Below are 14,814 nucleotides of genomic sequence, written 5' to 3' on the forward strand. Positions count from 1 at the left end.
CAGTGCTGGAATTAAAAGTGTGAGCCACCATTGCCCAGCTTTAAATTCTTCTTCTTCTTTTTCCTTTTTTTTTTTTTTTTTTTTTTTTTTTTTGGTTGTTGTTTTAAAGAAGGGAACTGGAGATGTATCCCATTTGGTAGTATGTTTGCCTAAATTCAGTTCCCAGCACATTGTAAACTGAGCATGGTGGCACACACCTGAAATCTGAAGCAGGAGGGTCAGACATTCAAGGTCAACTAGGCTATCCAGTGAGTTCAGAACTAGCCTGGGATACATGAGACCCTGTTTCGCAAGAGAAAAATTAAAAAGATCTTAGTGGTTGAAAGCTACTGTTTATGGGCAACATGGTACCATATGACTCCTGGACTTCATATCAGCGTCTGCAGCCTATTTCCTCCGTTGTAAAACGAGGACCATGAGGGACTGGAGAGAGCTCACAGGTTAAGATGGTACTGATTACGAAGAGAACCTGAGTTCCATTCCCAAATACTCAAGTGGTTTCCTAGAGTGGCTGGGACACTTAACTAAGTTAAGTCTGCAGTGTCGCGAGAAATACCAGGTACGTGCTAAAATCACCCGGACGTCAGCTACAGATCCCATTCAGCAAAGCAAGGAACTGTTATCCAAAAACCTCCTAGCCTGTGGAGCAACCGAACACAAACTACAACGCCCAGCATGCTGCAGGGCTCACCAAATGTATAAATTTCCAGAGAGGACTACAATTCCCATAGTGCCCCGGGCCTGCCCAGCTCAGGTCCGCGCGGGGTCAGAAGTGTCCAGCTGCACGAGTTCCCCGCTGACACGGAAGAAGAGACTGTCCACTGCTCCTGAGGGCGAGGAAAGCTAGTGTCACAGCCATGCTACGCAGCCTGGCCCGGGCTGGGGTCCTGGGGCTCAGGGTGCCCTGGGCTCAGTGGTCTAGGAATTGGGCGGGAGTCCCAGCCCATGTGGTGGACTTGCGCAGCGACACGGTGACCCGGCCAGGGCCGGCCATGAGGCGCGCCATGGCCGAAGCGGTTGTAGGAGACGATGATTACGGCGAAGACCCTACGGTCCACGGTGAGCCGGGTGAACAGACCCGGGGCAGGGGTCGTTGCGGTGACCCCGGGGCGCTGTCCATGGTTCTGACAGGACAGCATGGACGCAGAGGGGTGCCTCGCCTGGCATTTGAGGACACACCCACAGGCTACATGGTGCACTCTGCGTTCTTGTTCGTTCTCGGGGAGATTCTTGGTGATGCAGACCACACTGGACTTGGGGAGCTAGAATCTGCATTTTAACAGGACCACTGGGTAGTTTCTGTCCACTGTCACCCAATTTCCCAGATAGATGTTGTCCAGACTTGGCAAAGCAAGGCCCTGAGATGGCCAGAGAGGAGCTCAAAGACCCAGGTCAGGAACAGGGAAGAACTAGGGTTTGAAGCAGGGTCTGACTGCAATAAGGCATACTACTCTCTTTTATTCACCGACTGACTTCACAAAGACAAAACCAATGGAGCAAAGGAATTGCTTGCTGCTCCTTCTCAGGGGGCAGAATTTCATAATCTAGGGAGTGCGTTAAGGAGACAGCAAACCAAAGCCTACCCGGGGTCAATAGTTCCTGCTCAAGTGTGTGCACTAGAGATCCAGAGATAAGCCACAGACCACCACTTGACCCCTGAGGCCTGTTTGTGGGCCCAGGGGTTATTGGGGCTGATCTAAAATCTCTCGACAACATGCTGTTACCGGGAACTTCAAAGATGCTGAGCTACACTACTCAGCAGGCACCTGGTGTAAACAGGTCACCACATCAAGGCTGGGAGGTGCTAGCCTTGACGGGAGTCTGAGAAGGGTGAACCAGGGGCTGGGAGGAGGAGAGAACAGAAGGAAAGTGAGCTGCAGCATCCCCAGCAGGACTCAGGGAGACACCGGGTGTGTCCTCTGGGGACAGAATCTAGATCACTTCAGCACTGAACATCCTGCCACAGACAGGAAAGTCACCATGGGCTTTACACAGGCCATCCACTCACCCACCAGCTGCACTCTTGGTGCCTGCCAGCTCCCCAGAGGCTCTTCTTCCGTGGTGAAGTGCAGAGGAAGTCTGCAGGGAAACCACAAGGCCTCACCTGCTGGGGCTGCTGGGAAAGGAAGAAAAACAGGTGTGAGGTCTGGGTGGGAAAGGGGGTTCAAACCACAAGAGAGTTTCAGTGGCCTGGGGTGGGGACTGTGGCCCAGGAGGATTGACAGGGGGGCCTCTGGACATGGCACGTGGTTGCCAAGATCACAGACTACAGGGATGGCAGATGGGCTCCAAGCCCCGCCCACAGGACCAAGGGTTCTCATCTGAACAAATGTACTTTTTCAGAGAGAAGTGCTTAAGACAAGGTCTTGCTATGTAGCTCAGGCTGCCCTCCAACTCAGTTATCCTCCTGCTTCAGCAGAGTACTAGAATCAGAGAACTGTATTATCATACCCTGTAACAAGTACACACAGAACTGTGCCAGGGTACAGTAGCCCGAGTAATTGCTGATTCTTGCCCACCTCCCCCCTTCCATCTCAGAACTGCAAGAAAAGGCTGCAAAGATGCTTGGGGTGGAGAGAACTCTGTTTGTGCCCACCAACACCATGGCCAACCTCATCTCTGGTGAGTGTCTACCTGCCCCTCTGAGCTGGGGTCTGTGGCACTGGTGGGCACACGCCTGGATTTCCTTTGGGTGCAGCCATTGGAGCACCCCACACTCAGTAGTGGGAGGAGTAGTCTGTGAGTCTCTGCCACTTCCTAGCTGTTCCTCCTGGATGCTCACCTTGCAGCCCTGGCCTGGGTCGTTCTCCAGTGTGCTTCTGTCCTCGGTTTTCTGATACTGCCTGGTTTTGTTGATACCCTGGGCTGCCTGTTCCTGGAGCAGCATGCTGGCACTCTTCCTTGCTGGCCATGGGGGTCTGATGCAGGTTGTTAGTGCCCAGCCTTCACAGTAAAACCAGCCTAGAATGGTATCTTTTCAACACTTGGCAGTGAGGTGTTTTGAAGGGTGCTGATTCCCAATTGACAGAGGTAGTCTGAGCTCACTGGGGACCCTGGCTCAGCCTGGCCAAGCTGAGCAGGGGCAGAGAGATCCTCTGGACCCAGTTCCAAGTTCTGCCCTCCTCCCATCTGTCTCAGTGATGGGTCACTGCCGGCGCCGGGGTTCCCAGGTCCTCCTTGGGCAGGAATGCCACCTCCACGTCTATGAGCAGGGCGGGGTGGCTCAGGTAAGGACAAGACAACAATCCCCTGGGGTTCTGGACATTCTCCAGCCAACTAGGATGTCAAGGTAGGCCCCTGTTTCCCAGGTACCAGACTGGAACCGGCAGAGGGGAGGAAGGGAGACGGAAGGGAGGGCCTGGGCCCAGATTTGTTCATCTGCCGCAGTGCCTTACTGCCCCCTAGTGGACAGATAGAGCACTGCCACTCCAGAAAGAAGCCAAAGAGCCGCGACTTTGAAAAGCAGGAAGGAACCAGCAGCCTTCCCAGTTCGGATGCTGTGTATACATGCTCAGAAGACAGACCCTGGGTTCCAGAGGTGGCTCCTGCTGCAGAGGAACCCTCCTACCCGGATGTGCCACCAGACCCATCTGATCCAGTGTCCTCTCCCACCTGCAGATCGCTGGGGTGCACTCCCACCCCCTCCCCGACCTGCCCCACGGCACCTTGGACCTGAATGAGCTAGAGAGGACACTCACCCGGGGCTTTGGGAGCAACTACCATCCAGTCTGCGAGCTCGTGTGCCTGGAGAACACGCACAGCAGCGCAGGAGGCCGGGTCCTCCCTATCGACTACCTCCACCAGGTGTGCTCCCACACAGCTGGGCCCCAATGTGCCAGCGCACTCTTGGTTTCCGGTGTCTCCCAACAGTCCCTATCCCTAGGAAAATCCTCTCTCTGGCAGACTGGAGAGATTGCTCAGTGGTTAAGAGCAGTGCTCTAACAGAGAATCTGAGTTTGGCTGGATCAAAACTCTCTGTAACTTTAGCTCTAGGGAATCCGGTAGCCTCTTCTGGCCTCCAAAGGCACACCACCACACATGACACACACCCCCACACATACATGTAAAGTAAAAATAAGATAAACGGAGAGACGGCTCCGTGGTTAGCATCACTTGCTGCTCTTACAGAGGACCTGAATTACTCTCGCAGCACCCACACCAGGCAGCTCACAACTGCCTGTAACTCCAGCTCCCGGTGGAATCCAGTGCTTCTGAATTTAATTTAAATTTAAAAAAAGATTCCAAGCCCAGTGGCCTCTTGGAAATTTTGCCTCTGAACACTTCCTGACCTTGGCTTCCAGGTGCGCCTCCTGGCCCACGCCCACGGAGCAAGGGTCCACATGGATGGAGCTCGGTTGATGAATGCCTCCGTGGCTCTGCGCATGCCCCCTGCCCGCCTCGTAGAGCACTGTGACTCCGTATCCTTCTGTTTCTCTAAGGTAGGCTGGCCTTCCCGAGGCTGCAGCCCTCACCCCTCCCCATCTCAAGGGCAGGCTTTGAGAGATAGGCTCTAGGACTCTCTCCTCTCTTCCCTTAGGGCCTAGGTGCACCAGTGGGGGCTGTGGTTGGGGGATCCAAGGACTTCATTGAAGAAGCATGGCGCCTCCGCAAGGCCTTGGGTGGAGGGATGCGCCAGGCTGGAGTGCTGGCTGCGGCTGCCCTGGTGGGACTGGCTGAGGCAGAGGAGGTGCTTCTAAGGGACCATGAAAATGCACAGAGATTCGCTAAAGGTGCCTGGACCAACCCCCACCCTCCTTCCCTTTTACTCTCTCCTACTTGGGCCTAGATGTTGCAGCAACAGGATCAGGTCCTTAGCAGATCTGTACTCCAAGAGTCTAGCGTGTTGAGAGTTAGCAACACGCTTCTAGGATGGGATCTAGGCCCTACTCCGAGGGGCACTCCACACCAGATGCAACCAGCAGAGTCAGGAACCAGGCCAGAGTGGAGCCTCCAACTTGGGTCTTTTGTGTATGTTCTAAATGTTCATAATGATCCTGTGACGTTCCCACATCTGAGGCCCGAGTAGATGGCCAATCTAGTTAGTGTGACACACAGAGAAAAAGCAGGATCCAACTCATGTTTCCAAATGCCACATCAGGATTCAGGTTGTTTCCCCACAAGATAATTGGGGTACCCTTCTGCCTTCCCTGTGGGGTCATTTTGGCTGTGGCCCATTGGTTGGGCCCTGGGATTGGGATATACTCACCACCATGTCTGGCCCCAGGACTCCAAGACCTGGCGTCACCCATTTGTTCAGTGGATCCTGCCACAGTGGAGACCAACATGGTGCTGGTGCAGGTGGTCGGGCTGCCTCCCTCAGAGCTGTGCCAGCGCCTCCAGGCTGTGAGTGCTGAGGAGGTGGCTCAGACTGGCCATGCCGTGCGCGTGCTGCTGTTTCCCTGGACAGAACAGTCTGTGCGGACCGTGTGGCACCGAGATGTGTCCGCTCAGGACACAGAACTGGCACTGAGGAAGTGGGAGTTTGTGCTGAGACAGCTGAGGTCCTGAGGCCAGGGGACCGGGGACCCCATTGCTATGACTGAAGTGGGCAGTGAGATGCCTCAAGCCATGAGCCTGGTGAAGGCTAATCCTTGCTAGAGGATGATGACGTCACCCAGCCTCTGGTTTGCTCCAGTGACTCTCCTGTGATGGTCTCATGCAGTCAGGAATAACCAGGCATAAAGTGGGAAAAGCTGGGACTGAATAGCCAGAGAAGAAAGCGGATAAAGGAGTGAGGTCCTGGGCTGGGCGGTGTAGCATGGTTGCCTATCATGCATAAGCCCTGGGCTCAATCAATCCCAGCACTGTGGGTTCGATCCCCAGCAGGTGTGTCCGATCACAGCTGTAATCCTAGCATGCTGGAGGATTAGAAGTTTAAGGCGACTCTCAGCTACACAGAGAGTTTGGTGTAAGCCTGGGCTACATGAGACCCTGTTTTCAAGCAAACAGACCCTTGGTGATTGACACAATGGAATTATTAAAGATGGACTGTAAAATAAAATATTGAAGGCACTGTACTGGTTACTTTTATGTCCAGGCTAAATATGTGACAGAAAGCAACAGGTTCGATTCCCAGCACCCACACAGTGGCTCACAACCATCTGTAACTCCAGTGCCAGGGAATCTGATGCCCTCTTCTGGTCTCCATGGGCACCAGGTACATACAAAGTACACAGATACACATGCAGACAAAAGTTAAAAACATATTTATGGATATTCCATTCTGGATGTGGGTATAAGTCTGTGGAAATGGAAGCACACCCCAGTCAGTTGTATGTCACTGTAACCGTTACCAAGGACAGTCAACTTACTAAAGAAAAGGTGTCTTTTGGCTCCCAGTCTTGGAGGTGTCAGTCTGTGACTAGTGATCCCTGCAGCTGTGTCCACAGGAAGCAGAGCATCATGGTAAAGCGCTTGCCACAGGACCTTTGGGGGATGCCAGCATCTAAACTAGCAATCGCCAGTCACTTCACCTCTCAGTGTTCAATAGGAACCCAAGAGGAGACTGGACATCAATGTGAGAGAACTAATCAGAGACCCCAGGTAGAGGTGGCGAGGAAGCTGCCAGAGAGAAGAGGCATGGTGTGCAGGATGATCAAAGGCACAGGCGGGAACATCGTGTGACAAACAGTCTAGGCTGCAGCTAGTGCAAGCGAAGAGCCAGAGCCTGCGGCAGAGGACTGTCTGCCCTGTACCCCGAGAAGACTCCAAATCTATCTGGGGTCTAGTGTTTGGGGCTCCCCAGGGCCCCAGAGTGTTTCTCCTGTGCCTCAGATGGTAAAGCATAAAGCCAGTGTCTTCTCTCTTGCTCCCCCATACTGCCTTCTGGATACAGGCAATATGCATCGTGTCATTACCCACTGATGAGGAACAAACTTTCTCAGGCAAGCTAGTGTCTTAACCAAGCAGGAACCCCTCACTAGTTCTAAGGTTCTGGCCTTAGAAACTAGAGGGCTAGTGTTGCAGCCCAAGCTGCCCCACGTTAGGCGCCAAAATGTTGAGGACCACTCTGTCAATGTTGGGACCCGCACTGCCAAAAGCCTTGGGGGCTGAGTTTTTAGAGCCCGCACTGCCCCAAGCTGCTCTGGTCTTCGGGTCAGGGTTCAGCAAGAGAGAGAGAGTGAGGACGGACTCGAGGAATGGAGACCAGACAGTGTGATTCAATCCCGTTTATTCTTCAGTCTCTCTTCTTCTCTCCAAGTCCCTAGTTCCTAGTACCAAGTTCTAAGTTGCTAGTCTCTTTCCCAGTTCCAAGTTACTTTTTCCTAGTGCAAGTGTCTAATAATTGTTGCCTGTCTCGAGTCTCAAGTGCCTACTGTCTAATTCCAAGTTCTTTTGCCAAGTGCCAACTGCCTAATACCTAATAATTTCTTCTGTCTGCTTCTCACCTTTTATATGTCTCACTTCTAAGCCACGCCTCTAAGTCACGCCCTTAAGTCTTGGCTCTAAATCACACCTTTAAGTCTCACAAACCCAAGGGAAGATCCTGGGTATCTAAAACAAGTTGTTATCAGAGTGTGCTCAGCTGTTGTAGGCTATTGTAATCAAGTCTCTTGTCAGGGTACATGGCTCAAGATGGCTGCAAGGATGATAGCCGCCTTCTGTCGGCTCCCCACAGGCTAGCTGAAGCTTGGTTTACCTTTCCTAATCAAGGAATGCTCTGTGTAGGTCATCAGCCTCCATGGTGGCTGGTGCACTCCATGGTGCACCCCTGGCCTTCTTATACCTCTCTGCCCAACCTCAGTGTGGTGGGCTCCCCCTAGGCAGGCACTGTCTGCCTCTTCCTATGAATCCCCAGGTCAGTCCAGACTTAGTGTGTCAGAAAGGGACCTCAAGAGGGTCTCCCCACCATCTAGAGGCTGCTGCTAAAATCTAAGTATGCTTGCATGGGTGAGGTCCACATCCAGGAGATACTGAGTCCTCGTAGGTCACTGGTGCCATCAGAGGATAAATGACCAGAGGCAGCCATTGTATGGTGGATGAAACGGAAGAGCAGAACATTTGAAGGCAAGTGGGCTCAGAGTCAGTGAGCCCTGTGCTGCTATGGGGCTTCCTTGCTGGGCCCACATTTGCTTGCAGGAACTGAGGCCCCACATACAGAATGGTGAGGCTCTTGCCTGTGAGGCCTGATTGCTGCAGAGGCTGGTTCTTGTATGTGTGAGAAAGCTCCCCACTTGTCTCTTCCCTCAACTATATCCACTGTCTCTTCTCATCAGCTCTGAGCCGCTAACTCCTCCCTGGGCAGCACGGGCCTGCCATTAACCTGGGCTTCACAGCCCAGCTACCCAGTGAACTGTGAAACAAGATGAAACTGTTGGGCATTGCTAAGGAGACTGGCCCATCAGAGCGAAGGCCTCGGCTGGCTTCAGTAAGTCCCATGTCTGGCCACATGCCCATGTATACAGACACATACCCTTAGGCAATTGTGGAGGTCTTCACAATCACTGTGTGGGTCTTCCCCAGTGTAGCCTGGAATCCTAAAGCCACTCACGTTCTGTGGGGCTGGAGTTAAATTCACAGCCTAGCTTCTAGTAAGCAGACATCTCTGCAAACCTTTATGAAGCTGGACAGGGAGAGGCTGGAACTTTCCTCCAGCTCCCTATGGTACATCCCAGACCCTGCTGAGGCCCAAGGCTCCTCTCAGCCTCTGGATCCAGGAAGAAGGCAAGTCCTGTAGCTGCAGGACACGACAGAGAGCACATCCACACAGGACATTCATGATGGGCACACGCTGGGCACGCACGCACACGCACACACACACACACACACACACACACACACACACACACACAAGGCACATCACTGATGGCCAGAGACACACACACTGGGCTGTGTTCACCCTTCTAATATCGTGAGAAATGAGTATTATTACCTAGTTTGAAGAATTCCAGGCTGGCCCTGGTGGTGTATGGCTGAAATATCTCCACTAGGGAGACTAAGGCAGGAGGCAGCAAGTTTGGGCTTATGACATAGTGAGGCTTTGTCCCTGCGTCCTCCCCGCTAACCCTCCCCCCCCAAAAAAAATACCTGTAAGAGAAAAATATACATCACACTGATTTATTCAGACACTTGGGAGTGCTCTTACATAGAATGGCAAAGGTTTGAACACAAATGGGAAGGCAGGGTCTCCATCAGCTCCAGTCCTTTGCCCTCAGTGGGTCCCAAAAAAACTCTGCTCCCAAGAAGCTCCCCAGACTCTTAGAAGCAATCAAAAGTGGCCTGAAGACATTGCTAGGACCTTGAGAATATTACCGTTCCTTGTACATGTCCCAAACTCAGAAAGAGTCCACACCAGAATCAGGGCTGTTTGAGGCTTCGGGGTACTGCACAGCCGCTAACCTACAGCTGCCCACTGTTCAGATACATAAACACAGGTTGTCCCCTCCTATGTGGCCAAAGCTGATTCAGGTCTCATCTGTGCTGTCCCAGACAGGAAGTGGGCTGCAGTCCTGGGCCTGTGAGCTGAGCCATACACATCTGCAGCCGAGTCTCCAGGCCAGGCTTCTGCCTCCCTCTGAGGAGTTCCTCTCTCAGGCATCCCAGGGGGCTGGCCAGGCATGGTCCCAACTCAGCTCTAATGTGGCTAGTCTCAGACATTCCCCTGTTGCTGCTACAAAGAGAAAGTTCTAGGACAGCAGGGCAGCAGCCTGCTAAGGATAAGGACTGAAACCCAAAGGTCCACCTTGCCTGGAAGGTGAGCCCTCCCATCCAGCCTCGAGCCTCCTCCCCACCGACCTCCCCTTGGGAAAAGGAACAAAGCTGAACCCAGGGGTCCTGCCAAACAGCAGTGACGCCTAGACCTGCCATCTGTTCTTAGGCTTTCTGGCCTCAGTCTCCCACTCTGTGGCATTGGGTGAATGGTAACTATTGCCTAGCCTGTGGAGGATGGAGAGGTAGGGGGGCACTCGGCCATCATGTAGTACAGAGGACTGTCTCGGCTCCCTAGGTTGGAGTGGGCTACATCCCCCAGAGCGTGACCACCTTCTGGATGCACACACCCCTGAGGCACCCCCAACAGACTGTGCCATCACGAGGTCATGACTCAGGTGCCGGCTACCCTCCTGCCTTTCTCCTGTCCAGTTGGAGTAGAAATGAGCACGTCCCCCACAGGCCATCCCCAGCCAGTACTCCAGCAAATGTCAAGGGTGCCCGAGGCTTCCTTCTCCCCACCCCCCTGTCACACTGGGACTCAGAGGATCACAGAGTGGGGTATTCCTGGGCGCTGGCTCAGGCTGAGGAGTCGGGCGGCTGTGAGCAGGAGGGCACCACTGAGCGCCTCCGAGGCGCAGGAGCCCCAGGCCAGGGCCAGTGACCAGCCAAAGCTGATGTGCACGCTCTGCACGTGCTGCACGCCATACAGGCGGGCGGCCTCCACGAATGCCAGCTGTGAGTACCTGAGGTAGATGCTCAGCCCTGCCAGGGTCAGGGTGCCTGGGGGAGAAGGGGGACAAGACTGCTCAGTGTGTCACCCGTAGACCCAAGTTTAGATCCCCCCTCCCCTCCCACCTTTGCCTAAGGACGGGCACTAAGGGTAGCAAGCTCTGAGTTTTAAGGGATGGAGTGTTGGGGGTTCTTATACCGTCCCCCACCCTCAGACCTCACCTGACAAAACCCCTTGTAAACAGCCCCGGGGCTCGGTTACATCAGGAAAAGGCACTGCAGCCTGCACTACCTGGCCTCCATCATCCCACAGTGGACTGGCCACACTTTCAGGCTTGCCCAGGAGCCAGCACAGCTGGGGTCCCCTCACCTGCAGTGCCCAACTCCTCCTCCTCTCTGCCTCTTACAGCACATCCCCCCAGCTGGTCCCTGCAGCTTCAGCTGACAACTCTAGATCCATCTGCCTCACCTCCTGACAAATTCAGGGGACCCTGGTCTCTCACCTCCCTTCCCTCTGAGGGCAAGGTGCCCTCTGCCCAGGAAAGTGGAGTCAGCCTCGCCCAGAAGCTACCTTTGGACTCTCTACCTGTGCCAGTGTCTTCACGCAAAGAAAAAATGCAGAGGCTCCACGTCTCCATGAAGTTTCTCAGCTATAATCCTAACCCATTGTGGCTGTCGGTGGCTCCCTGTGGTGGCTTCCCATGGCTTTTTAATTGGATTTTGCACTCACAGTCTCCTGGGTCAAGGCCATGGCAGATATTTTGATTACCCCGATTTTCTTCTCTAGAGACCTGGGTCTGAATGTCTGTCTCATTAGTTCGCAGCTGTAGGCTCCCCATCTCAGGTTCACCCCACTCCTAACAAAGGTCTCCTGAGGAGCCCAGTGTCCCCTGTAGGGAAGCAGGCTTGTCTGGGAAGGGTGTAGCCCTGGGCAATGTCATCATTGTGGTCACAGCCAGGAGAGTACAACTGGCCTGAGCCAACAGACCTGCACAAACCTGGCCCCAGTGAAAAACCTGCTGAGGACTGACCCCTGTGCCCACCTTAGATGACAGCCAGCCTAGGTGGCTGGGACAGACAGTACCAAGTACTCAAGGGCACCCAAGCACCAGTGTCCTTCTGGCTCTGAAAGCCGTGGGTCTCTAGCCTGCTAAAGTGGCCCTAAAGGGAGGTCGGCCTGGTGCCGGGACTAGTTACAGCTTGGGACTAAGGAGGTAAGGGCCAAGGACATTATGGCTCTGCTTGTCCAGCTCTGTCTCAGCCCCTGCCTCCTGGGAGGAGGAGCTGCTGGGCCAAGACCCACAGCCCTTTTCAAACATCTGCCCACAGAGCTAGTCCTGCAGTGACCATGGAGAACCTCAAATCTCCCAGGCCAAGAAGCTCCCCCGGTGCTCCTGTGTATCCAGGCCCAGCCAGACACCCTGAGACTGGGCCAACTTTAGCTTACCTCTGTTGGGGATGGGGGAGTAAGCTCTCCAATGCTCAGAGGGGAATAGGGACCAGGGTGGGGATTAAGCGAGTGAGGGCCCCACTCCAGAATGACCCTCCCTCCAACTCACCCCCTAGCAAGAAGTAGCAGCCAGTGGCCAGCAGCAGAGGGACACTCTGGGACAGGGAACTGAGCAAGCCGCAGACCCAACCACACACCATGAGGACGAGGCTCAGAGGCAAGACCACCATGACTGTGCGATGCAGGGCTGTGGGAAGAGGGGGCTCAGGGGCGGGAAAAGGGGTGGACAGAGGGGAGACCATAGGGGCAGGAAGAGGGGCCTGACTCCAAGGAGGAGCCAAAGATAGCCATGCCTTCACCTGCTCCGGTCACTGGAACAGAGGTTCAGGCAGTTACCTATCTCCCTAGGGACTACCAGACCCGCCCAGTGGCCACCCCTTTCTGGTACAGGCTTCCTAAAGTCACGATGAGGGAGGATCGCCAATGCCCTTCCCTCTCCAGTCTCAGGCCTCTCAGGGACAGTAGGTTGTTGATGGCCATTCAACTGAACTGGCCAGTCCAGAAGGGGCTTGGTGGGCCCCAGGAGATCCAGTCATGCTCCGAGGTAGTTCACATCCTCAAAGGCAGAGGGAGGCTCCACTGAGAAGGACCTGAGGTAAGGGGAGGGCAGAGCAGGCTGGGGTTCCAGCATCTGTAGTCAGAGGGCTACAATGGAGATACCCTCTGGGCCCAAGCCTCAGAAGCAGTTTGTGGGCTGGGGTGAGGTGGTTGGGTGTCAGACCTGCCTGAAGAGTCAGAGATGGCACTGCCCCAGGACTCACAGAGCAGGTGCTGTATCGAGGGAGAAGCTTCCAGGCCGGCACTGGCAAACGGGTCAATCAGGGGTACACAGCTGTTCTGCCCTGAAAGCCAAGGTGCAGATGGGAGCTGGACAACATGGGTACCGTAGCCTCCAGACCCAGTTTAACTCTTGAAACTCAGGGTTATGGCTCTGAATGGGACTAGAGACTAGACCTCTTATTTAGTTAAGGGTCACAGAAGGTCATACCTACAGGAAAGTGAGTTTAAAATCTCATTCAGAAATGCCCAGATTGGGTTACCAAAAGAGGAGATGCCACATTCTGGAGTCTTCCTGACTCATGTTATATGGAATCTCTGGTTCTTACACATGACCACACACACATAAGCACCTACACATACATGCATACCTAGGACACACACATATACATCCACACATACATGCATGCTGAGCACACACAAGGCAAGAGGTTTATGGCAGGTAGATGAACAGCTTGCTCGTTCCTCCTCAGCACACAGAGGAAGCCACCATCACATGTATGCTTCCACATACAAGTTTGCTCACAGTTGTGACACATGTGCACAGACACAACCACATATACACACACATTCACACAATCATATATTTGTCTTTGCCTCTCATTTTCACACAACCTACATCCCTTCACACACAGTACTGTGTGCTCACACACTGTCACTGTCACAGTCTTGACGCCCTTTTGCAAGGGAAGCATCACGCTGAGGTTGGTGAAGAGGGGGCCTGACATAGGAGACACCAGCCCCTGGTCACTTGAAGGGCTGTGGTTTCCGATGGGGTCCTAACCATCCATGCCTATGCTTCCCACCTCTCCTCAGCCCCACAGCCCCTCCTCCAGGAAGAAGTCAGGGTTTCCCTGGTCCCTGGACAGCGCTGTGAAGGAGCAGCAAGCAGTGACTGAGCCCTGGCATCTGGGACCCAGCCTCCAGTGCTTTTTCCCTTCTGACCTCCATGAAGGCACCTAGACTTAGAAAAGCTAAGAAGTTAGAAACTATCAAGTTACTCAGAAGTAAGGAGCAGGTTCATGGCTCACCTGACCTGTCATCTCTCAGTGGCTCCCCAATTCTTTTCAGCCAGGCCTTAAAGAAAAGCTCTTCAGAATGTAAGAAAGCATGGTGTTAGCACCCCTCTACTTCCCAGCCATAGCCACGATGGCAACAGCAGCCCGTCCCTGAGCAGGGACCTTCTTCCTCACATCCCTCCACACCCCAGCTGTCACCCAGCAATTTGAGGGGAGATCATGAAGGAGTGGCACTGAGAAACAAACCCCCCTGGGGAGTAGATGGGGCAGGGGTAGAAATAGATGAGGTAGAAGGGGAGAGGAACCAAGGGGGTCTCTGGGTGCAGCTCACCTTCACAGGTGCGCCAGAGCCCGGAATGCGAGGAGAGCTGCGCTCCGCCAGGGCCACCAGCGTCCGCCACCTCCAGGATGTACCAGTAGTCGCTGGCGACAGCTACTGCCAGCAGCGCAAAGCTGAGTAAGGCGCCCAGGGCTGCGCTCAGGAGCAACGCGGAGAGCAGGGCCATGTGAGTAAGAGACCGGCAGCAGCTCGGGATGCAGGGCTGCGTGGAACGAGGAGCTAGGGGCTGGCTGCACCGGGTGGCAGGGAGACGAGAACTATGGGCTGGGAATAGTCAGGGTTCGGGACAGAAATGAAGCAGGTTAGTGAAGGTTTAGGCGATGGGAGGGGCGGGAGCATCAGCAGGAGAGGGCATGGGAGGGGTGTTGCGGAGCAGGTTGCCTGGAAGCAGAGGCAGGTGGAGGGCAGGGGCGTGCAAGAGACACCGTCCTAGGTTCTTCTGTGACCACTGCATTTCTGCCATCGCACAAGTGGCCAAGTTTGCAAGGAAATGCATCACCTTTCTGTGCTGGCTAGACAGTAAGGGAAGAGAGGGAAATCTCAGGTCATGGCAGAGCTGGAGACAGTAGATTTGGGCTCAAATCCCAATGATGTCACAAACTAGGCATGGTGTTGTGTGGTGTTTGGGAAGAGGACCAGAGGTAAGTCTAAGATGCCTCTCCCCTGCCAAGAATGTGCAGCAGCAGTCAGCAGCTGGACCACTGCACCAATAGCTCCTAGAATGGAGGTTTGTGGAGGGGGATGGGTGATAGACAGACCCAGCTGGGCACATTTAGGGAAGACTCAGG

At 54.2% G+C, this 14,814-nt stretch overlaps 2 protein-coding genes across 3 annotated transcripts; one reads left to right on the forward strand and one right to left on the reverse strand.

The window, feature by feature from the left end:
• The first annotated feature begins 744 nt into the window (after positions 1–744).
• Positions 745–5,654, forward strand: LOC117710992 (uncharacterized). Its single transcript, XM_034506354.2, has 7 exons — positions 745–1,059; positions 2,539–2,622; positions 3,139–3,227; positions 3,619–3,804; positions 4,302–4,439; positions 4,538–4,730; positions 5,225–5,654. Exons 1-7 carry the CDS (start codon positions 858–860, stop codon positions 5,506–5,508), a joined length of 1,176 nt encoding a protein of 391 aa, XP_034362245.1. The 5' UTR covers positions 745–857; the 3' UTR covers positions 5,509–5,654.
• A 3,389-nt stretch (positions 5,655–9,043) lies between these two features.
• On the reverse strand, positions 9,044–14,368 carry Tmem235 (transmembrane protein 235). Of its 2 annotated transcripts, XM_034504388.2 has the most exons (4): positions 14,018–14,368; positions 12,652–12,732; positions 11,940–12,077; positions 9,044–10,431 (listed from the first exon to the last, which is right to left on the reverse strand). In XM_034504388.2, exons 1-4 carry the CDS (start codon positions 14,190–14,192, stop codon positions 10,190–10,192), a joined length of 636 nt encoding a protein of 211 aa, XP_034360279.1. In that variant the 5' UTR covers positions 14,193–14,368; the 3' UTR covers positions 9,044–10,189. The 2 variants fall into 2 exon arrangements, with proteins under 2 accessions (XP_034360279.1, XP_076791505.1); XM_076935390.1 differs by lacking the exon at positions 12,652–12,732.
• Between the last annotated feature and the right edge of the window lie 446 nt (positions 14,369–14,814).

This window comes from Arvicanthis niloticus, chromosome 6 (assembly GCF_011762505.2).
Source record: "Arvicanthis niloticus isolate mArvNil1 chromosome 6, mArvNil1.pat.X, whole genome shotgun sequence".
Classification (NCBI taxonomy): domain Eukaryota; kingdom Metazoa; phylum Chordata; class Mammalia; order Rodentia; family Muridae; genus Arvicanthis; species Arvicanthis niloticus.